The following is a 24041-nucleotide window of genomic DNA, read 5'->3' as shown; positions in this document are numbered from 1 at the left end:
TGGGAGCCAGGGTCTTTAAGCTGTTTTACACAGTCGCAGGAAGAAGACTCAAGGCAGTCACACTGCCTGATGGAACAACATTTCTGTCTTCAATATATATATATATATATATGGATTTCATGCATACCAATATTTATAGGTTTATTATTGATTGCAATATTTATTCACCATAATACTGGAATGACTATAAAGGAAGGATTTCAGAAAAATTCCTTGAATAAAATTGACTGTAAACTCTGTCTAAATTTAATAGGACTGCCTCTCCCTGAGGCATACAAAAGGCTTCAACATTATGAAATCTCTGGAAAACCCAGCACTGGGGATTCCAAGGAGATACCAGAATATATACAGGGAAAACATATACAAGATGGGAAAGACAGAATTCCAGGGAAATTAATAGTTTTGCCCCCCTTACCATACACAGGAATATATGAAAAAGATGGTGAGAAAATAGTTAGTACAGGTGACCGATATGTGATCTCCAGCAGCCTTAGTTTCATAGCAAAGAATAAAAAAGTCACAGAAACTGTGGCTTCTACCAACTAGGCCAGAAAGAAAAATTGGTTATTGTAAGAGTTAACGGATGGGTGGACAAGCATAAAGACCTTTACTACAGACTGAAAGGAAGTATATCGAAAAACATTACCTACACAAAAAATATAAAAAAATTTCCATTAAAAGAATTGCTTAATTAATAACCCTAAATGCATTAACAATTAACAATGTAGTAATAAATATGGTAACAGGCAGGTTGAGGTCATCGTGGTCCAAGTAGGGATAAGAAATTAATTAACTATATGATTATAACTTAAACTTGTAATCACATGATTAAAACTTGTAACCGTATGAACTATATGATTGATGATGAAAATTGTACACTCTTATAACCAAGGAAATTATCTCAGCCTGCTTGCTTGCTTGAAACATACATGATTCTGAAAATATAAAAATAAATCCAAGCAGCTGACAGTCAGTCAACCTACTCCTGCCTATACTCCCTTTTTGACTCAACTCATTTTGCCGACTCTATCCTTCCTGTCAGGTTCCAAGAACCCCATGGAGGCTGGACCCCCGCATATAATGATGCCAGACATTGATCCATATTAGTTATATTGTGAGAGAATAATCAAATCAAAATTGAGAAAACATGGAGAGGAAAAAACATAATACAAATTTTAAAAGTTGAAAGCAGTAAATTTTGAACTCTTTTTAAACTGCATAAATTGTTTGCTGAATATGCATGGTGATTTCCATCACAAGTCTTGTAGAATTTTCTTTTTTTATTATACTTCTGAAACGAGCAAGAACACGGTTGGTCATCACCCAGTATTACTGTTCAGCTGAACATTGTTCATCTGATTCTGCTCACTTCACTCAACATCAGTTCATGCAGGTATTTCTAGGCTTCTCTGTTTCACATGATTTCTTTTAAAACAATACTGTTCCATCACATTATTATACTGCAATTTGCTCAGTCATACCCCCCAAAATATGGATGGTTTCTTTCATAACATGAATATTCTTGAATTGCTTTGCATGACTTCACACTTATTACCAAAATGGTTTGCTTTCTCAATGAAGGGACTTGGCATGGGCAGAAGGGAAAGAATTTGGAACCTGAAGATTTGGAAATGAATAGTAAAAAAGCTGTTGACATGGATCACAGGAAAAATAAAATATTGAATAAATATTTACTAAATAAAACCAAGTCATCAAAATTCTTTACAAATATAAAGAAGAATTAGAAGCCTATTTGGACAGAATATAATTTGTTTCAACAATATTGTAATAGAGGACAGAAGCTCTTTGAGGGAATCGATTGTTTTCCTCTTTTTGTATTTCCTTTTATGAAATCTGTGCCTGGAATTGCTGGATAAATGAAAATCAAGCCTCTAACTCTGAACCAGAAGAGATAATGAAGATGTTGTGTTTTTAAATAACATTCTGGAAAAATATGAATGACAATATTGGGCTCTCTTGCCTGTGGAATTTTATAAAGTTTTCAAATGGTGGCCAAGGACGTGGCCAGTCTAGCGGCCTTGCGTCCAAGACAGCCAATGCCTTGGCCTGCTCGCCACAATGAGAGTTAAGGATGACTGAACCTTTCCCTGCCATCCGTATTGTGGAGCTTTCCACAGCTAGGTGGTGGTTGTGGAAGTTGTTGACCACCTGGTATCCCAAGGTTGTGTTGCTCAGCAAATGAGGGTTCTTGTGGATCTCATTCACAGCAAATAGGAAAGCAAACAAAGGTTGATAATGTTGGAAAAGAGACCCAAAATGAGAGGAAAATGTAACAAAACAAAAAATACAAAGAACAATGAAACAGGCAATATTCTATATGCATGGACACAACAATGTGTAGTACATTAAATTTAATATGGAGTCAGGAACTCCTGGTTAAAAAGTTACCCCAAACATTCCCCAACAGTGTTGGCTGGGCAAATCATTTCACCACCATGAGCATCACTGTCTCCATCTATAAAATGAAACACTAAACCTCTTCAAAGATCTTATTAAAACTACATACCTATTTAAAAATTTTATTATCACATTTTGTGCATTAGAATATGACTAGGACTCTCATTATTCAGATGAGGGATTATTTGGATAAATGATTATTTCTTACATGGGCAGTATTACAATAATATGAATAAAAAGAATTCATGACACCATTCATTTGTCATTTGGTAATCTCTAGCTTATGGCCTGCACAGTCTTCTGCTTTTTCAAGTCATGAAAATTACCCTAGAATTAATATTACCTAGAAAGAAAATGATTGCAAATTCCATGCAATTTAAGAATCTTTCATTGGTCTGATTAATGTGGCAATCTTGGACATTGTAAACTTTAGATTATCTGATATTTTAGTTATACTTAAATATCAGGTTTCCAATTATAGTTCTTAAATATGGTGTGGCTTAACAATGTGCTCCTAAAGTCAATCAACCAATCAGACAAAATGATAACTAACTCCTTGGGTGAAATTCTGCTCTAATTGGAGGATTCTGAATTCATTATCATTTATGATGTCCAAGATAGGTAAGTTTAGTTTATTTCCTCAAATTGTGCCATAAAGTAACAGAAGCTTCCCTTATGCAAAGCTCCTCCGAAGAGAGCACTCATAAGTGAACTAGAGAACTTTTTCATCAGGTATGCATACAATAAGAAATATGTCCTCCCGAATTTGGAAACAGTAATTGATTGTTAACTCAGTCTATACTGCAAGTCTAAATAAAATACAACTGAACTGGCAGGGCAACCACTCAGAAATATGGATGACTATTTCATTAATCAGACAAAGACAAAAATGACTTACTCTATGTTTGGATATGTCATCATAGGAAAGCATTTGAAGTCTTCCTTTTGAACTTTATCCTCTGTCTTCTTCAGCAAGGAGAAGAAGCCTCCTAAGATGAGGTCTCCTTCTTTTCTATATGTTGAATTGTAAACTCTTTCCATTTGACATGGACTTTTCCCCATCTGATACTCAAAATGTACTGGAGGCAAAAGTAGAATCATGCATAATCTTGCAAGTGAGACCCTTAGGTTATCCAGGCCCATGTCCAATATCCTGAATTTCTAATAAGCCAAAGAATAGGATAGTGTAAGGTGATTGGGGGTCATTGTCCATCTTGGCTAAGGAATTTTCTTTCATAAAGGATGCTCAAGTTTCAAACAGTCCCTCTTCTGTGGGAAATAGAATGTGAAGCAATACAGCAGACCTCTGTTTAGTACAAAGGTAAAAGCTAAAAAGAACGGGGATTATTTATGGAAAACTTTTCACTTTGGTTATTATTCTTGTTGTTCCCTGTGGATGGAAAAGGAGAGGTCCTGCATCTTCATGTCTCTTGTGGGTAAGTGAAAAATATTTTGAGTGAGGGACTTTCCTGTTCAGGAAGTCTACACCCGCATTCTTCTTCAGAACTTCAAAAACACAGATAAAAAATTATGTCGGTTAAACACCTTCCCTACCTTCAATTTCTGTTGGCTTCATACCTGGATTCTCAGTTGTCCACAAGACTCTCTGATCTAAATTGAAGTACGTTTCATTGACCTTGACCTTGTACTATATTACTACTTAAGTTCTCCCTATAATAAATCTGTGAAGTGGTTGAGGGGAAAAGACCTAGGCCCACGAGTATGCATAATGAAAAGAATTTTTTCTGGTCTTGATGACATTTAGCTTGGTGATTAGATGGGCACATTAAACCATTTCCATCTGAATGAATTGTAATAATAATATTTATAATAATAATAATAATAATAATAATCATTATAATCTAAAGAGAATTCTCAATAAATTATTTAGCTTGCTAAATCACATTTTTCACACTCTACCTCTAACCTCATTACCGTAAATCTTATCGTCAGAAAGGCAGTCATAGGTTTGAGAGAAATTTTAAATAATAGCATGTCATACTATCACTGCACAAATTTAGTTGGAGTGCATTCACAATCTTCTTTCTCAAAGTTAACATGGAGTTAAATAATTTATCATTTTTAAACATGCTTCAGGCTCTTGCCGCACGGCCTTGGGACCGGCCGGTCGTGCTTCTGGAGAAGGCGCCGAGGCCCAGAGGGTTAAAGTGACGTGGCCAAACGCAGCCATTAAGTAGTCCCTGACCCTACCAGCAGTCGAATAAACTTCCTGCTTTATCCCAGATTTAGTGTAGCCATGGCTCGTGGTCCCAAGAAACAGCTGAAACGTATAGCAGCTCCAAAGCACTGGATGCTGGATAAGTTAACAGGAGTATTTGCTCCAAGACCATCTACAGGTCCCCACAAGTTGAGAGAATGTCTCCCCCTCATCATCTTCCTGAGAAACAGGCTCAAGTATGCCCTTACTGGAGATGCAGCGATTCATCAAGATTGATGGCAAGGTCCGCACTGATATCACATATCCTGCTGGTTTTATAGATGTCATTAGCATTGAGAAGACAGGGGAACATTTCCGTTTGGTATATGACACAAAGGGACGCTTTGCTGTTCATCATATCACAGCTGAGGAGGCTAAATATAAGTTATGCACAGTGAGAAAAATCTTTGTGGGTACAAAGGGTATTCCCCATCTGGTGACCCATGATGCCCGTACTATCCGTTATACAGATCCCCTCATCAAAGTGAATGATACAGTTCAGATTGATTTAGAAGCTGGCAAAATCACTGATTTCATTAAGTTTGATACTGGAAACCTATGTATGGTGACCGGTGGAGCCAACTTGGGTCGAATTGGTGTGATTACAAATAGGGAGAAACATCTTGGCTCTTTTGATGTTGTTCATGTAAAAGATGCCAATGGCAATAGTTTTGCCACTAGGCTTTCAAACATTTTTGTTATTGGCAAAGGTAATAAGCCTTGGATCTCTCTTCCCAGAGGAAAGGGTATCTATCTTACAATTGCTGAGGAGAGAGATAAGAGATTGGCAGCTAAGCAGAGCAATGGCTAAATGATTGTAAATCATGAGAGAATTTGTAGGTTTTCAATGTTTTTAAATTCAGTTTTTAAAATGATTATCCTACAAATACACAAATTACGCCAAAAAACTAAGAATCTTAAACAGCTCATTTTTATAAAGCAATATTGAACAAGCCATAATGCTTTTTTCTTCTTTCCTTGAATTAGAGTACTTTGTGTATGACTGTTGCATAAAATGACGTGGAAGATGTACCTCTATTGGTTTTGCTTAACTTGTTACATGGGAAGTCTCACTGTGATTGGAGGATGGGTTGAGGAATATTGCAAAATGGCTGATGTTAAAACAAAACATATTAATAAAACTTAAAGAAAAAAACATGCTTCAGGTACAGAAATTATATCAGTGATTACAGTGACATTTACACTTTTCTCACCATAATAAATCAGTGGACTCCACACTGTGGACTTTCCCTTAATAATTTGTGATCACAACCCTGATTAATCTATCGTGGGGTTCCCAGGTCTCTGTGTTCCCATCAATTTTCCAATGGGAGATAATCCCTTGTCACTTAGCTCTTCCGGAATTTTTCCCAACATCACAGAAAGAATAAATGGATCTAGAAAGTATTTCAAAAGTTGCCATTACCAGTTTATTTAGGTTTCTTTTTATTTTAATACAAAGTTTATTTTATTTTTCCAATTACCTGCAAAAGTAAGTGTTTTTTTAACATTCAACACTTTGCAATTTATAAATTCTTGGTTTTTCCTTCTACCTTCCCTTCTCTCCCTTTCCCCATGACAGTGAACAGTCTGGTAAAAATAGAACATGTTCAGTTGTGTTCAATATATTTCCACATGAATCGTGTTGTAGGAGACGAATTACAACTATGGAGAAAGGAAAAAAAAAAACATTAAAAAGTATAATAGTAGTCCTTCATTCTCAAAAAAATCCATGATGTCATTGATGTAAGACCATGACAAGCTCATGAATTGGATTTCAGCGAGAGGGTGCTGTACTAATTCACCAACCTCACTTTCTCCTCCAGAACCATCTGGTCCAGAGCTCAGATATGAATCAGGATGAATGGATGTATCCCTGGATGGTTTTCCCAAAGGTTACATAATGCATAAGTGAGGTCAAATTCAAAATTCAGTCCTGCTGAGTCCAATGTCAGTGCTCTAACCACACTACCCAGAGAAAACATAAAAGAAGCATTAAAAAGTGAATATAGTATGCATCACTCTGCCATTCAGATCCCATAGTTTAGTTTTCCCTCCTTTGCATGTGAACCTACTGAGAGGAGCTGTATCCATTATGGTTGATCATCTCACAATGTTGTTGGTAACGTATACAATCTTTTCTTGGTTTTGCTCCATTCACTCATATATACTCTGATTGTCTCCCTCACCTTCTGCTTCCTCTTCACCATGCGCTTCATTCTGGATATCACTACTGGTCTCCTGAAAAATGCATATTTGCAGTTGTGTTTCCAATGTCCATTGCCTCCATTTTAACTAGAAGCATGTTTGTGGTTCTAATTTTCAGTCATATAGCAAGGGAGGAGACTCAAGAAGTGTCTGGACTGCACAGTAGCTTATTCTCCAGTTTTTGTTTGTTATTTAGTCTAAATGTGTCTCTGTGGCAAGTACCTTGGGGCATACCCACTATTCCTTGAGAAGGATATATACTTTGACCCTAGTGTCCTTGTCTTTCACTGTAATAAGAGCTCTATCCTTACCTTCTTATTGTGACCTAAGCTATATAAACTTGCAGCTTTCAGGAGCTTCATACTGGTTTTCTTGACCAGGAACATACCAGACACTTTCAGCAAAGACAAGATTCTATCTTCAATATACTGTTATTCTGCAGTAATTGGATAGACTTTCTGGCCATATATCAGAGCACCATGGGTACAACCATGGTAGACACGGAAGTCTATTAATTTTGACCTACAGGGCTGGGTTTCTCACTTGCTTCCATGCTCAGGCAGAAATAACCTGGGGATTCTGAAAATCCTTGAGGAATCATATCTTCTCAAGTTATTTCTCTTTGTTCACAACGAAGAAGATCCTGGGCCTTAATAAAATTGTACTATTGTTCTCTTCTATCTTTGTTTTTTATCTTTTTTTCTCTCATTCTCTGTTAGCCTTTTGCCAGTGTCAGAGAGAAATATTCTTTTTTATTTATAAAATAACAGTACAATTATAATACACATGTATATTTATAATATAATAATGTATTTACATATAAAATATAATAAATTCATATATTATATTATATTACATTTATATTCATATTATATATTATAATAATATATTTATAATTTCCTTTATACGGTTATATACAATTTAATTGTGTCGCCTAACATGAGTTTTGTTCGTTTTCTTTTTTCCTTAGCCTTTTCATTTACCCTTTAAATTTAATTAAATTTAGTTTAATTAAATTTAAATTAAATTAAATATTTTATTTTTTTTTCATCCACATGTATATTCTTCAGTTACAAAATTCCCTTTTACCCTCCCTTCCCACCCCCACCCCCTCCACTCAACAGTGAACAGTTATGTCAGCATCGTACATACATATATTTGATAAACATTTTTACCTTTTGATTGCAATTGTTTTGAGAAATTAAGATGAAGATAAAGAGATGCATAAGAGATAATTTTTATAAAGTGTTCATAAGGTTCTGAATTATTTGGGTGGTTATTTTGTTGGGGTTTTTTTGGTTGTTTATCTTTCTCTGGATGGGGATAACATTGTCTATAACAGGTCTAATCAGTTTGTCCTACTTCCCAGAACTGCAGAGAGGATCTGCTTCCATCAATGGGGCTCATCTCACACTGCCGTTATTTTATTTTCTGTTTTTTTTAATTTATTTATTAATTTTAATCCATATAGACCGGCATTTGTCCAAGTTAAAAATTTCCCTCCACCCTCCCTTCGCTCTCCCCTCCCTGGGGAAGAGTCAGGTTAGGATTTTACATATATATTTTGTTAAACATGTTTACAAATTAGTCACTTTGGAGATAAGGAATTAGGATTAAGGGAAAGTGATTCACAAGAGATAATTTTTATAGAGTTCATCAGCCTTCGAAGGTTTTTTTTCCTCTCTGTTTTGTTTTGTTTTGTTTTTCTCCTTCCGTCTAGGCATAATATAGTCCATAACTAGTCAAACAGAGTTGTCCTAGCTCTATTGACTGCTGAGAGGAGCTGTGTCCATCCACATTATTGATCTCATAATGTGGTTTTCTTGGTTTTCTTTTGTTCTGCTGCCTTAGCTCAACATCAGGTCCTGTAAATCATTTCATGCTTCTCTAGAGCCTGACCCTTTATGGTTTCTTATACAATAATAGTATTCCATAGTATTCACATTCCATAACTGTTAGAGATTGCCCAACTGATGGGCACAATGTTTTTATTAATGTGAACATTGCTTTCTTGGTTCTTCTCCCTTCACTCAGCATCAGATCCTATAAATAATTCCATGCTTGTCTTGAGCCAATATTTATGGCTTCTTCTAGAACAATGATATTCGATAGTATTCATATGGCATAACTTGTTTATCCGCTCTCCGATTGATGGATATACCCTCAACTTCCAATTCTTTGCCACTACACAAAGGGCTACTAGGAATATTTTGAAGCATAAAGGAGTTTTCACATTTTTAAAAATTTCTTCTGGATACGGAAGAGAGACATCTGCTATACAAAAATATTAAAAAGGGCCATCAATTAGAAATTCTGCTAAGCTCTATAAAGAGGAAATGGATGGAAAGTGTAGTTCTCAGAAAAAAGGAACTACTTCGCATACTGGTGTCATCCTTTATGAATCGCATGTCCTGGGAACATTCATTGACCTACGAAATTCTAATATTATAAAATGAGACCAAGAAGAAGAAAATAATTTGTTAGGGACAGCTAGATGTCACAGTGGACAGAGTACCAGACCTAACATCAAAAAGACCTGAATTCAAATCTGACCCTAGATGCAACTAGAATTAGCTGAAACAAGTAAATTAACCCAGATTTCCTCTATTTCCTCATTTGTAAAATTAACTGGAGAAAGATATGACAAATCACTGTAGAATCTTCTGTACGAAAACTCAAAATAGGGTGAGAAAACTTGGACACAATGAAATTTTTTTCAAGTAAGGGTCCCTGGAGAGGCGATATTTGAAAATGGAAAGAATCCATAATTGAAGTTATTGAGTCAGTGTTTAAATTTTACTTCTGTATATGTGATGTCTGCTTCTCTCTGTAAAAAGAAACATTTGGGCCAGAGGATCACAAATATTCATTCCAATTTGAATTCCTTTCCCAAACTCTTTACTGAATATTTTAAAATATTTGGTGATTGATTGATGGAGTCAAAGATCCCTAAACATCTTACAATATACAGAATCATTTGGGGTAATTAGTCTAAACTTTCCAAATTTCTCTTCATTCCTCTCTGAAATCTGATTATTGGAAAGGTGCTAAACTTTCTCTACTGCTGGTAATTTGTATCAAGAACAAAAGAAGAAGTAATACAGAAGCAGAACTTTGCGGGGTTCTGTTATAAGATTTATGTCTTAAATATATTTAACACTTCCTATTTTCTTGCAAGAAGCTGTGGAAGTATGCAATGTACTTCTGTTCCACAGAGCATCTTAGGATTTCATGCAGAGAATGAGGATTGTAAAATATCTAGAAATTATGTTTAAGAGACTGACTTCTAAGTTTACTATCTCATCCACTAAGATTTGCTACATGTGCATCTTAAGATAGATTTTGGTTCAATTAATTTTTTTTCCTTAATGAAAAGATTGAATTGAGTCTGGGGACTTTTGTTTAATGCGTGTCCTCTTACCCAAGACACTCCACTTCCCACAAAGAAATATGAGAAAAAAAAAGATATTTTTGAATTGGGGCTATGAGATATGGTAGGACACTGAAGAGAAGATTTTCATTTAGGAGCTGTAAGGCTAGGATGAAAATGGGAGCCAGAGAAGGAAGGGAGAGTGTTCATTGGGGATGAAAAGTCAATAAACTACCCCTTGAGTCATCAATCCAACTGGAAAAAAGTCAGAACAATGGAGAACTTTTCACCATTAGAACTTCCAAAGCTCAACATGTGTGGAGAATATTTGACTTATTTTTACTACCTCAATCCATTTCTATATAAATCTGGATGCTTGGGTTATTATAAGATTGCAAATCTAATTCAAGTTCTGTAATGAAAAAGGGCAAAATGATTTAGAATTACTTTTTTCATATGTGTGTGTATATATATATATATATATATATATTAAACAGCTGTTGAAAATTTACAAGAAAATCTATAAGAAGGGAAAATCAGTAAAAACGTAATCATTTATTAAATGCATTTAATAAATTTGAGGAAGATGGATTACATGTTAAGAAGGGGGATAAAAATCATGTTTGCCCTTCATTTTTCAAGAAGCCATTAGGGAGTTGATGTCATGACAAGGATGAGAATTGGATTTGGTGTAAAGGGGGTTTTTGCTAAGTCATTAACCTCACTTTCTACTTCAGAGCCACCTTCATTTCGTAGCCATATAAGAATCATGATGACTGGAGACTGCATTGGATGTAAGCAATCAGTGTTAAGTGACTTGTCCAAAGCTTCTCAGTGTCTGAGGCCACATTTGAATTCAGGTCCTCCTGAATTCAAAAACCTGCGCTCTCCCCATTGTGCCATCTGGCTTCCCCGGAGTAGTGATAACCAATATGTCAAATATGCTCAGCACGATACCTGCATAACCAATATCAGATAATTTGCTGTCATGGGAAAGGTAAAACAAAGGGAAACAGGTAGAAAAACGTCAAACTCAAAATCTTAGCAAAAGATGTATGTTGAAATGTATCTTCGCATTGTGACAGAAAAAATGGAAGAACATTAAAATAAAAAATAACTAAAATGGTAATTATAGTTTGTGATCCTGGGGATGATGAATGTTTATTGCAGATAAATTATTTAACCTTGATGTTAGCCTAGTGACAGTAACATTCTGAGTAAAGGGTTTGAGTGAATTCCAAATACACTATGATGGGTATGTTATGACATCCTGTTACTTATCCTTCTCAAAACTACAACTCTCGTCCTGATCACATGATTTCACTAATGAGGTAATAGATTATAAAAATGAGACTTGTCAACTGAAATATATTGAGAGCTCTATTTTGATTCCTAATATTCAGTTACCTATACTATAGTGTGTACATTTATTCACTAAACTTAATATCATCGAGGCCAGAAAAGTATAAATCTCATTCCACTCTGAGGACTTATGGGCCTTAACACTACCATTTACCCAATCTACTTTGGTCACATGACATTGTGCTCTGACTGAGGCAACATCTGGAAATTTTGAGCCACTAGTTATACGTGTCTTCTTTTCTTTCATCCTTCCTTGAATTCTGTAGCAATACCATAATTGTTTAATTTTCTTCTCCCTGGGGGCCCCTTTTTCCCCCATTGTTTCTTCTAAGTTCCTCCCACGGATACAGGGGAGGGAGTGGCCTTCCCTCTTCCTCTGAGCCCTCTGAATCCGATCCCGCCAAGGAGCTACCCACCTGAGTGCTGATTGTTCGTGCCAAAGTCACCTTCTGGGGATGCAGGGCTGCCTCCACTATCTTATACACTGTAAAATCCTTGGGGGTCAGTTTTCCCGGGCAGGTGTCATCATAGGAGGCCATCTGCTGCCCTACCACCTTCCATTTATCTGGTTGGATCCCACTATGTTGCACCCAAGGGCAGATGTTCCAGATATTCTCAACAAAAGCACGGCACGTCTTGATAGGTAATTTACAGCCATGCTTAGCACAGAGTTTATAAAGCTGCACTGCAACGGCCTCTTTTTCCTCCGGCTCAAAGGCGGGAATACTATTCCGGCCCCCATGCTGTCTACTAGCCGAGGCTGCAATCCTAACAGGTGGCAGAACTGGAAAGTTCCCGTTCGGCAAAAGAGAAGGAGGAAGCAGGGCACAATCAGACAGGCCAGCACGGCAAGGAGCGTGATTAGAGCAGAAGGAGAAAGGGGAGAGAAAGAAAGCATAGTCAACACAATAGGGATATGTCCCTCAGGCAATATCTGAGAGTAAACGCCCTCTCCTTCCTCCCGGTCAGAAACGACCGAGGCTGTCTGGAGAATCCGACCAGCGGATTCAGACGTTCCCTAGCAAAATCAGGTCCCGGGTTTCGGCACCACTTGCCGGGTTTTTATTTACAACGCCGGCTTCTTAATGCTAGTCCGTCCTCTTACTCACCAGTCCAACGCGTGGTGAGTCTTCGGGGTACCTCCGGCCCCCACTCTTTGATGGGGGAAGAACCAGACAGAGCGCCTGAGGTGGGTCATGAGTCTTTATTCTTCTGTGATCACATTCCCGCTCCTTCCCCACCTCTCAGCAGACACTTTTATCCCCCCTGTCCTCCCTCCCATGAACTCTTAAACAATGAGGGGCCGAGTTCTGTAACATTCCTTTATAATGGGATTATTTTATCCCTTCTGTCCTCCCTCCCATGAACTCTTAAACAATGAGGGGCCGAGTTCTGTAACATTCCTTTATAAGGGGATTATGTTTCCCCCGCTAAGTGACCACCAAGCCTCTTCCCCCCGCCCCCAACATAGTGTGTACATTTATTCACTAAACTTAATATCATCGAGGCCAGAAAAGTATAAATCTCATTCCACTCTGAGGACTTATGGGCCTTAACACTACCATTTACCCAATCTACTTTGGTCACATGACATTGTGCTCTGACTGAGGCAACATCTGGAAATTTTGAGCCACTAGTTATACGTGTCTTCTTTTCTTTATTTGTGAAATCAGAAAAGTAAAGTTCTCAAGGAAGACTAAATTTCATCCTTCCTTGAATTCTGTAGCAATACCATAATTGTTTAATTTTCTTTTTCTGATTACTGAAATAATCATCCATATTTCTTATTAACAAGTTTGTCAGTAGATTTATGTTTTATTTATTCTCACTGAATGGACCTAGTTCATAATCTGGTATTGTAATCAAATCAGGGAGGCAATATTTCTTCTTGTACTCATACCTAATGAAAAATTTCTTTATACTACAAACTGGGGGAAGATATTAAAGATGATGTTCTTAGGTACCAGAAGAGAAAATGATTTCAGAATCCTCCACTGAGTCCAAAGTTTTACCTAATCTAAAGTTTTAAACCTCATCTGCCTGAAGGGTGTTTGCAGCAGAAAAGGACAAAATGTTTATGATTGCTTAAAATATCTGATAGGTTTTAGGAGCACTTTGATGAATTCACTCCATATTAGAGTTCTATAATTATAAACATACTATTAAAATATATCTAAAACCTCAATAATATAAGCTTTACAATGTCCACAAGTACCAGGGAAATATTACCAGTGAATGGTTCTTTTATTGGATGGAACTTTCAAGGCTTTTATCTTTAAGAAACCTAAACTCCACTATCAAAATTATCAAATGACAAATTAATAAAATAATGAATTGTTTCATATACTATCATTATAATACTGGTTATCTTTCAGAGAATCATTTATGCAAATAAACCCAATAATTAATGAGACTTCACCTTTTGAAAGGGTAGAGAATAGGATTCAGTACAACCTGTTTAATTCTCGTTATTATCTCAATCTTTTTGCTCTACTCTCTTTCCTTTGCTAAATTATTACTTCTTAAACCTCTGGAACTTTGTCCTTAGGGCCCAACAGTTAGTTATTCTGTATTTATTAAGTGACTACTGTGCTCATATGCTGCCTTATTCATCATGTCAAGATCTAAAATGAATCAAACCTCATAAGAGGAGGGAACAGGTGTCTTTAATGAAGATAACAGGATCACTAGCCCCAGCTGTGGTGCACCAAAATCTTAGTACCTAGATATCTGACAAGAAAACTGAGAAAAAAATTAAACTACATTTTATGCTTGAACTTTTCTATATTTTCAAGAGGTCAAAAACCGAGGGCTTATATGGGAAGTGAGCCCTCCTCACAAGAAAGCAACTGCCTCAGCAGTATGAACAGGAAACCCCATCTCACTCTGGATGCCCTAAATCCCTATGCAAGCACACAGGAGAGTTACTAGCTGTGATAAAATTAAGTTGGGTAGAGTTTTAGAGTGGAGAATCAAGGTGCTCTCACCTCAACCTAATTGACAGTAAGAGTCTCAAGTGAAGGAATGTAAGGAGATTCTGAGAACTCTGATATTACTATGGTCATTGGGGGAGTGTGTTTTTTTTTTTTTGATATGAGCATAACTTTTTGACAGAGAAAGGTACAGTATATCTGACATAAATGATATTTATTTCAATGCCATGGAAGAATTTTTGATCATGTAGATTTAGAAAAGAATTGACTTTTCAGGAAATATAAGCTTTCTTTTTAAGCATCTCCAGGGTATTCCTATCTGGCCTCAGAAGGATCACATAGCACTTGGGAGCAAAGATGAAGGCGAGAATCCCAGCACTGGAGGCCAAGATGGAGAAGATCTCCACGGCCACCATGGCCTTGCCCTTGGTGCTCTGATATGTGGGCAGAAAGGAGATCCAGACACTACAGAATACAAGCATGCTGAATGTGAGGAACTTGGCTTCGTTGAAAGTATCTGGCAGGTTCCTGGCCAAGAAAGCTAGGGTGAAGCTCCCTAAAGCCAGCAAGGCCATGTAGCCCAACACACAGTAGAAGGCAAGGATGGAGCCCTCATTACACTGAATGATGATGAAGCCAGACTCAGAGTGATTGTCCATTTCAGGGAATGGGGGATATGTCCCAAGCCAGATGACACAAAGACATATTTGAATTAGAGAACATATAGCAATGAGAGAATAAGATGCTTTGGGGCTCAGCCACCTCTGGAGCGTGCTCCCTGGCTGTGTGGCCCTAAAAGCCAGAACCACCGTGATAGTTTTAGCTAAAATGGAGGCAATGGCCACTGTAAAAACAACTGCAAATGTGGTTTGTCTCAGGAGACAAGTGGCAGAGTTGGGATGGCCAATGAAGAGCAAGGAGCAGAGGAAGCAGAGGATGAGGGAGATGAGCAGAATGTAGCTGAGGCTACGGTTATTGGCTTTGACTATGGGGGTGTCCCTGTGCTTCACAAAGACTCCCAGGAGCAGAGCAGTGAGCAGAGAGAAGCAGAGAGCTGCCCAGGCCAGAGTCATGCCCAGAGGTTCTTCATAGGCCAGAAAGGTCACAGTCTTGTCAAGGCATCTATCCTTGTCCTTACTTGGGTACTGATGTTCAGGGCACTGCAGACACTGCTCTGCATCTGCAACCAAAAGTAAAACAAAAAAATCTCAGTAAATCCCATGTTGATCAGCTTTCCTCCTTCAGTAAGGCACACTGTTAGACATTCCACATTGAGCTCAGACTCATTTTCTGTTCAATGTTCTGTGTCACAAGGACAAGAATTTTAGAGGATGTAAAAGATAAACACATATTTCAGTATCTGCATATCTTCACGTTTGAATACAATAATTTGGAAAGCATATTTATTCCCTTTCAAATATTTGACAAATAAAAATCTAAATATCTCTAAGCCTTTCCAATATTAAGTCTCTTACAATGATCACTTGGGTGACACATTTTAGAAAAAAAATTTTTCTTGGAGTTTATTGGATGGAGGGGCTGTTGGCTACATTGTCAGTCCTTCAGTTTAGGGAGATTACTTTGACAGATGAATGAAGTATTGTGTGTAGTAATACCACTTGTGGTAACTGTGGAATACAGATCTTTAAATTTACCTTGAAATAATTGTAATTCTAATACTAATAATGCTAATTTACCTGGTGTGGTTATGCATGCCTGCAGACCAAACAACTGAGGTAAAGTCAGGCTAGTGGGTCTCTTGCACTCCTAATTTCTAAGCTATGATGGGATTAAACTAATCAGGTGTCAGCATCAAGTTTGTTATTCAGAGACTGAGATCTTAGAAGTTGAGAACCCACTGAGTATTTATTTTTCAGTAATTTAACATTTTATTTTTTTCCAATAATATACAATAGTACTATCTACCTATCATTTTTGTAAAGTTTTGAATTTTACAATTTTCTCCACCACCTTGCCTTCCTTCCCCCCTCCTAGAAGGCAGTCTGTTAGTCTTTACATTGTTTCCATGTTATGCATTGATGGAAATTAAATGTGTTCTAAGTGTAAACATAACCCCCCCTTAAAAAAGGAAAGATGAGAAACCTCAAGAATAGATAGAGAAAAAAATGTACTTTAGTTTGGGCTCAGATTCTAATATCTCTGACCCTGGGGTGATTTGCCTTCTTTATCATTAGGCCACCAGAAAAGCTGCTTCAATATTTTTCCCATACTTGCTATTACTAGCTGTACCTCCACTCCATTCTTCCCCACTCATTTATTCTATTCTCTCTTGCCTTTCATCCTGGCCTTGTCCAAAAAATGTGTTGGATCTGAAAACCCTCTTCATCCATCTTTTCTCTCTTCTATCACCTATTCCCCTCCCACAATTTCCCCTTATCCCAGCCCTTTCTTCTCATTTCTCTCTAGGGTAAGATAGATTTACTCACCTTATTAAGTGTGTATGTTATTTCCTCTTTGAGCCATTTGTCATGAGAATGAAGGCTGACTCCATCCCCCTCACCTTGCCCCATTCCACTCCATTGAAATAACTTTTTCTTGACCCTTATGTGAAATTTATTACCTTCTTCTTCATCTCCTTTCCCTTCCTCCCAGTACTTTTCCTTATTGCCCATTGACTCCTTCTTTTTCACTGTAGTAAACCATTAGATTCTTCTCCTTGCTTTGTCCTGTCTATATATGCCTCTTCTAACAGCTCTTATAAATGTGAAAGTTCATATGAGTTAACTATCTTCTTCCAATGCAGGAATACAAACAGTTCAATATCATTAAGTTCCTCATAGTTGGTCCTTCTCATGTGCTCCCTCTATGGTTCACCAGATTCCTGAACTTGGAGATCAAACTTTCTGTTCAGCTCTAGTTGTTTCAATAGGAAAGCTTGAAAGCCCCCTGTTTCATTGAAAGTCCACCTTTTTTCCCTGAAAGACCATGTTCAGTTTTGTTGGGTAGTTGATACTCAGTTGTAAGCCAAGATCTTTTGCCTTCTGGAATATCATTTTCCAATTCCTATGAGCCCTTAATGTAGATGCTGCCAGATCCTGTGTAATCCTGACTATGGAACCATGGTAGTTGAAATGTTTGTTTCTGGCAGCATTTAGTATTTTCTCTTTGACTTGGGAGCTTTGGAATTTGGCTACAATATTCTTGGAAGTTTTTCTTTTGGGCTCTCTTTCAGGAGGTGACTGGTAAATTTCCCCAATTTCTATTTATTCCTCTCCTTCTACGATCTTAGAGCAATTTTACTGTATTATTTCTTTTTTTTCTATTTGATTAGGGTTTTTTACAAGGCAATGGGGGTCAAGTGGCTTGCCCAAGGCCACACAGCTAGGTAATTATTAAGTGTCTGAGGCCAGATTTGAACTCAGGTATTCCTGACTCCAGGACCAGTGCTCTATCTACTGTGCCACCGAGCCAGCCCTGTATTATTTTTTGAAAAATGAAATCTAGGCTCTTTTCCTGGTCATGACTTTCAGGTAGTCCAATAATTTTTAAATTATTTCTTCTCAATCTGTTTTTGAGTTCGATTGCTTTTCCAGTAGATATTTCACATTTTATTCTAATTTTTAGCTCTTTTGTAAGAGTTTTATTTCTTCCCGATTTCTTACAAAGTCATCAGCTTCTTTTGCTTGCATTCTGCATTTGAAGGAGTTATTTTCTTCAGAGAGTTTTTTTATCTCCTTTTCCATGTGGCCAATTCTGCTTTTTAAGGAATTCTTCTCATTTGCCTTTAGTTTTGCTTGTTTTTCCATTTGGTCGAAACTGACTTTTAATTTATTCTTTCCTTCAGGATTTTTTTTTGTATTACCAAGCTGTTGACTTGGTTTTCATGATCCATCTGAATTGCTCTCATTTCGCCTCCCAATTTGACTTCTACCTAACTTAATTGCTTTTCAAAGTCTGCTTTTGAGCTCATTCATAGGCTGAGACCATTTTCTATTTCTCTTGGAGGTTTTAGATATGGAAGCTTCAATTGGGTCATCATCTGAGTATGTGTTTTGATCTTCCAAGGGACTAAAGTAATTCTCTAGATTTGGATTCTTCTTTTTCTGTTGTTTATTTATTTCCTCAGCCCAAGACAGCACTTTGAGGGCTTTGGGTTTTTTCCTCATTGGGAGGAACAGCTCACTGGGACCTTTATTCTTGCAAGGTCTTATGCTCTGTTGCCTGTGCTTTGATATGTAGATCACTACCTTACTTCCCTCTGTCCTGGAGCTGTAAGGGGTTGTCTTGCTTGGCAACTTACTGTGGAAGCCCAAACTACAACCTGGATCAGAGTGAAGGCAAACAGCAGAGTCCTATCCCGAGGGGGAGCAGAGAAATTTCTGCAGACTTCCCTGATCCCCTTACCATCTCTTGGGGTGCCGACTGCTTTTTCTACATTCTCGTTGCTTTTTCTACTGCGGGTACTCCTTACTCCACACTCATTCTGGTGTAGCAGGGTTCTCTCACTTCCCCTTCATGCTGTTGCCTGTGATCTCTGGGCTGGCCTGGGCTGGGCTGGGCTGGGCTGCACTGCAGCTGTGGCTTTTTTTCCAACCCAGGTCCTGGTGAAACACACCTTTCCCGCAGAACCTGTAAGTTAACTTTTACTGAGAAAATGTATCACTCAATCTTTCTGTGGGTTTTGCCCATCTAAATTTTGGCTAGAGTCATCATTTGCTGGCTTTTCGAGTTTTGGGGGAAAGAAGTTCCTGGGAAATGCTGCTTTTAAGCCGACATCTTGGCTCCGTTCCCAATTTCTTTATTTAAAAGAGACGTGACACACTGACAATCATAATTCTATTCTTTTCCTTGAATTAATAATACTTATATGAAGAACTATTTCATGTTTCTCTTTTAATGTAACCTCAGTACTAAAAATTCTTGTAGTTTTATGGTACATATTTCAGTTTATAGAATTCAAACAATTGTCAAATATTGTATGTTCCATTATATATTGACAGTTTTTTAATTCAAAAAATATTTTGTTCACAAATCACAATGATTTTCTAAGTTTCACAAAAGAGTTACTGGGGATTTCAAACCTTTCTTCATATTTGCAGCTCTTTAGTGTTATAATGTTATTGAGTATTTATGCATAACTTCAACTTCAGGGATGATTAGATTTTTTTCATAGGAGCAGGTTCCTTTTATTATTTGTTTGACTATTAATAAATTTCAAAATTTTTATTTTTAATTATATTTATGTTTAATACATTGGACCAAAAACTGAAACATAAGAAATTACTAGTTAAATGTAGTAGGAAAAATGTTTCTCTGAGTTATTTAATAAATAACACTTAATCAGATGCCATTGGGATAATTCTCTTCTCATGGAGACTATGAGAAGATCAACTAAATCTCTAAAATGATTCAATATCAGATGTAAATATTGTAATAATTGTAAAGGAATCACTCAAGGAAGGGACTACTACTGCAACATCAATTAGAACCAATACCACAATACTATTATCAAGAATTTAGAAAGGAATAAAAAAAGACAAAGGCTGTACTCAAGAATCTTGCATTTCAACAAAGGAAGAAAATATAGGAAAAGTAGTTTTCATCAGGGTTGACTTTTTTGGTCTGGGAAGGTACAGAATTATTAGTATTATGTTAGGATTATATAGAGTAACTGATTTTTATCACTGTCTGGGAAGGGTAGTTGATTTACTTACTACTCCTGAAAAAAAGCTTGTAAGGAGAAGGAACATATTGGGTGACTCCACCACGTGGCAGCATGAGAAAACAGCCAATGTGTCCATGGGAAGTCCATTGCAGGAATAAATAGAAATCACAACAATTTTAGAATTCCAAAGGGAATGAACTGAGGGACTCAGAAGCCAACCTATATACTTCATGTGTTGGGACCCAGGGCAGCAGGAAATGCCCCACAATAGTCCTTGTTGAAACTACAAGCTTAGTTTGGGACATGCAAGATTTTGATGAACCAGTTCGTACTACTTAGACAATTTCCCAGAAATTTGTTTGCTTTCTCCTTCATAGGAAGCTTAAAATGGTACATATGGCATGCCCTTCTTTTTCTAGATACCTCCCTTCCTTGCCAGCAGTTACAAATGCATTTTTATGAGGCAAATGAAACATAATTTCTTTACTAAAGAAGCATAAAACATAGGCAATATCATTTAATATCATGCTAAATATTCAAAAATTTGACGAATTTTTAGTCAGATATTCTAACGTGATTTATCTAAGATAGAATTGATCGTCTCCAAGATCAATTTATATTATACATGCATATATTGTTGATCATAAAATAATTCACATTAAGTTGAAAACATCAATAAATCAAAAATCTCAAAACGTTCAGAAACAACTTTATCAAAATAGAATGTTTATTATGAAAATACTTCACAAATAAATGTTAAATGGGACTTTTATAATATAATATTATATATTTAAGTAACAAACAGTTAATGTAAGGCATTCACTACAATACTACAATCATTCCCAATAACTATTAAAATTAATTTAAAATGACAAATCTCCTCCTCATGATTGGTATACTGCCAGAATGATGGTAAGAACATTAAAATGTAAAGAAAGTAAAAGAACTGAGAAGATTTTCACTATTATTATTGACACAATATTTTACTTACCTAGGAATCTGCAATCTTATTAAATCATAAAATTGATAAAATCATAATCAGAAATCTAAGAGGTTATAAGATAAATGGAAATTCATTTAAAATAACTGCTAAGTGCATAAAATATCACAGTATGCTTGGAACTATTCAAAATCCTATTGATTCTGTTGTGAAAAACTCTTTAAAAAATTAAATGTTGACTTAAATGACTGGAAAAATAGTCTATGCTCCTGGATTGACAATAATATTAATAGAAATCATCCTAAAAACTGAAAGCTTCCAAGAGACGAAAGGAAGGTGATATTGAAGTGGAAAATGCAAGTCACCAAACAGATGAAGACAAGACCCTAAAACAATAAGTTCACATTTAGCATGCCAATTATCTAAGAAATCTGGATGACACCTCTCAGCTTTGACACTGGACCCCAATTGCAGAGAGATCGGGAATGTGGGAGATGTCAGATTTTTTACATTTTGGGGGGAATAGAAAATATCATTTGACCTAAGGCCATCAGAGAAATTGATTCAAAATTTCTTCCCACAGTTGGTATTGCTAACTTTGTTCTCCTCCATTCTATTTCTCCATACCCACACTTACTCTCTTTTCTCCCTTCTTTTACTCTTTCCAACCCCAAAAGTGTGATGTATCTAACTATCTACTCCTTAGACCTTCCCTATTTCTAACAGTGAACCACTACCCCCTCCAAGCCCTTTGTCACTTTTCTATCATCTCTTTCCTCCTCTATTTTCTTCTTGGGTAAGATACATTTCTATTTCCAAAGGAGTGTGCATCTTATTTCCTCTCTGAGCCACTTCCAAGGAGAATAAATTCTCTCTCACTCCTACTCACATTCGCCTCTTCCACTCCATTGCAAAAGCTTTTCCTTGCCAATTTTATATGAAATAACTTACCCCATTCTCTCTCTTCTTTCTTTAACTCCCAATAGATTCCTTTCATGTCTATCAACTCCATCTTTTGAATATATTATACCTTCAGATTCAACTCTCATGTGCTTTGTCTATATAGGCTCATTCTAACTGCCCTAATAAATGAGATGTTCATATGAGCAATTAGTATGATTTTCTCAAGAAGTTCAATATCATTAAGTCCTTCATAACTTGTCTTTACCATTCACTCTCTCTAGGCTTCAACTGAGTCATGAGCTTGAAGATTGTATTTTCTGGTCAGCTCTAGTCATTTCAATAGGCAATTTTGGAAGCTCACTAATTCATGGAATATCCATCTTTCGCCCTGAAAGAGTAAGTTTAATTTTACTGAATAGTAGATTCTTGGATGTGATCCAAGTCTTTTTGCCTTCCAGCATGTTGCATTTCAAGCCCTACCAGTCCTTAACGTATAAGGTGCTAAATCTTGCATTATCTGACTGTAGCTTCAAGATAATTGTATCATTTATGTCTGACTGCTTGTAATATGTTCTCCTTAACTTGGAAGCTTTGAAATTTGATTGTAGTATTCCTGACAGTTTTCATTTGGGGATCTATTTCAGTAGGTGATTAGTGGATTCTTTCACTTCCTATTTTACCCTCTGCTTTTTGGAAATCAAGGCAATTTTCATGGAGAATTTTTTGAAAAATGAAGTGAAAGGTCTTTTTTGATTATGACTTTCAGGTAGTCTAATAATTTTTAAATTTTCTTTCTTGTATTTGGTTTCCAGATCAGTAGTTTTTCCTATCAGATATCTTACATTTTCTTCTATTTTTTTCATTCTGTTGATTTCCCACAAAGTGATTTACTTCCCTTAGCTCCATTCTACATTTGAAGGAATTGTTTTCTTCAGAGAGCTTTTGTATCTCTTTTTTCATCTATCCAATTCTGCTTTGTAAGGAATACTGCTCATTGGTCTTTTGTATTACTCTTTCCATTTGACCCAAACTATCTTTTATGATGTTGTTTTCTTTAGTATTTTGTTCTATCTTCTTTGCTGACTTGATTTTCATGATTTTCCTGCATCAGATGAAAGAGTTTTTCACAATTTTTCCCCTACATCCCTTACTTGATTTTAAAAATATTTTCATGCTCTTTCATGGCATGAGACAGATTCCAATTTTTCTCGGACACTTTGTATATAGAAATTTTGATCTTCTTATCTTCTGAGTGTGTAATTTGATCCTCAATAGGTCATAGGGTTAAAGTAATTTTCTATGGTCAGATTTTTTTCAACTGTTGTTTGCTAATTTCTTAAGTCTTAATGTTAATTCTTTTATAAAGTTGGCGGCTCTGCTTCCAGTGTGGGAGATGCACTTTGTCAAGTATTTGAGGGTATTTTTAGGTGTTTTCAGGGAACTCAATTCCTTCAAAGACTTTTGAGTAACTCTAACTGCTTTTGTGGCCTATACTCTTTTGGATGACCACAGCACAGCCCTCTGCTCCAGGGTTCTCCAGGGAACTCTGCCCTGGGTCCATTCTCTCATATGGCAGTAAAGTTTCTTTCCCTAAGACTAGTGCCCCAGACCGTGATCCAGATATGAGAATGGGCAAAGTAACAGAGTTGTGCCTTGGGGATAGGAAAAAAAAGAAGCCTCTGCAGTCTTCCGCCAACCCCTTACAATCCATGGCTTGTTTGGAAGCAGCTGCAAGTTGACTTCTTGCCTGACAGCTCCCCACCTGTACTCCTGATTCTTTTTTTTTTTTTTACTTTGCTGCTGGTTCTAGGACTGAGTCTCCTCTAAAGCCTGCAGTGGACAGGGTTCTGCTCTCACTCTGGTGTGGCAGAGATTTCCTGATGAATTGTCCTTGGCAAACTCTGGACTGAAAGGTCTGGAAACTGCCCTGTTATTGCCATAGACCCAGTCACCCCCAGAGACACACTTGTGAGCTATTCTGGATGGCTGGAGACGGTTTCCACTGCACTGTGGGCCTGTACTAACCCTGTTTAATAGACCCATCCCACAGATCTTCGAAATTG

At 36.8% G+C, this 24041-nt stretch overlaps 1 protein-coding gene and 1 pseudogene across 1 annotated transcript in view; one reads left to right on the top strand and one right to left on the bottom strand.

Annotated features, from left to right (window-relative positions):
- The first annotated feature begins 4675 nt into the window (after positions 1-4675).
- LOC141516648 (small ribosomal subunit protein eS4-like) lies at positions 4676-5447 on the top strand (annotated as a pseudogene).
- Positions 5448-14740: 9293 nt separating this feature from the next.
- The window catches only part of LOC141518973 (vomeronasal type-2 receptor 26-like), a 30687-nt gene continuing 21386 nt past the window's right edge, over positions 14741-24041 (bottom strand). Inside the window, exon 6 of the mRNA XM_074231396.1 lies at positions 14741-15689. Within this exon, the coding sequence (XP_074087497.1) occupies positions 14782-15689 (908 nt within the window). The 3' untranslated portion in view covers positions 14741-14781. The remainder of the gene's footprint in view (positions 15690-24041) is intronic.

Source organism: Macrotis lagotis, chromosome 3 (assembly GCF_037893015.1).
Source record: "Macrotis lagotis isolate mMagLag1 chromosome 3, bilby.v1.9.chrom.fasta, whole genome shotgun sequence".
NCBI classification, from domain to species: Eukaryota; Metazoa; Chordata; class Mammalia; order Peramelemorphia; family Peramelidae; genus Macrotis; species Macrotis lagotis.
Note: the sequence above shows the minus strand (reverse complement) of the source record. Positions and strands in the feature narration are given on the sequence as shown.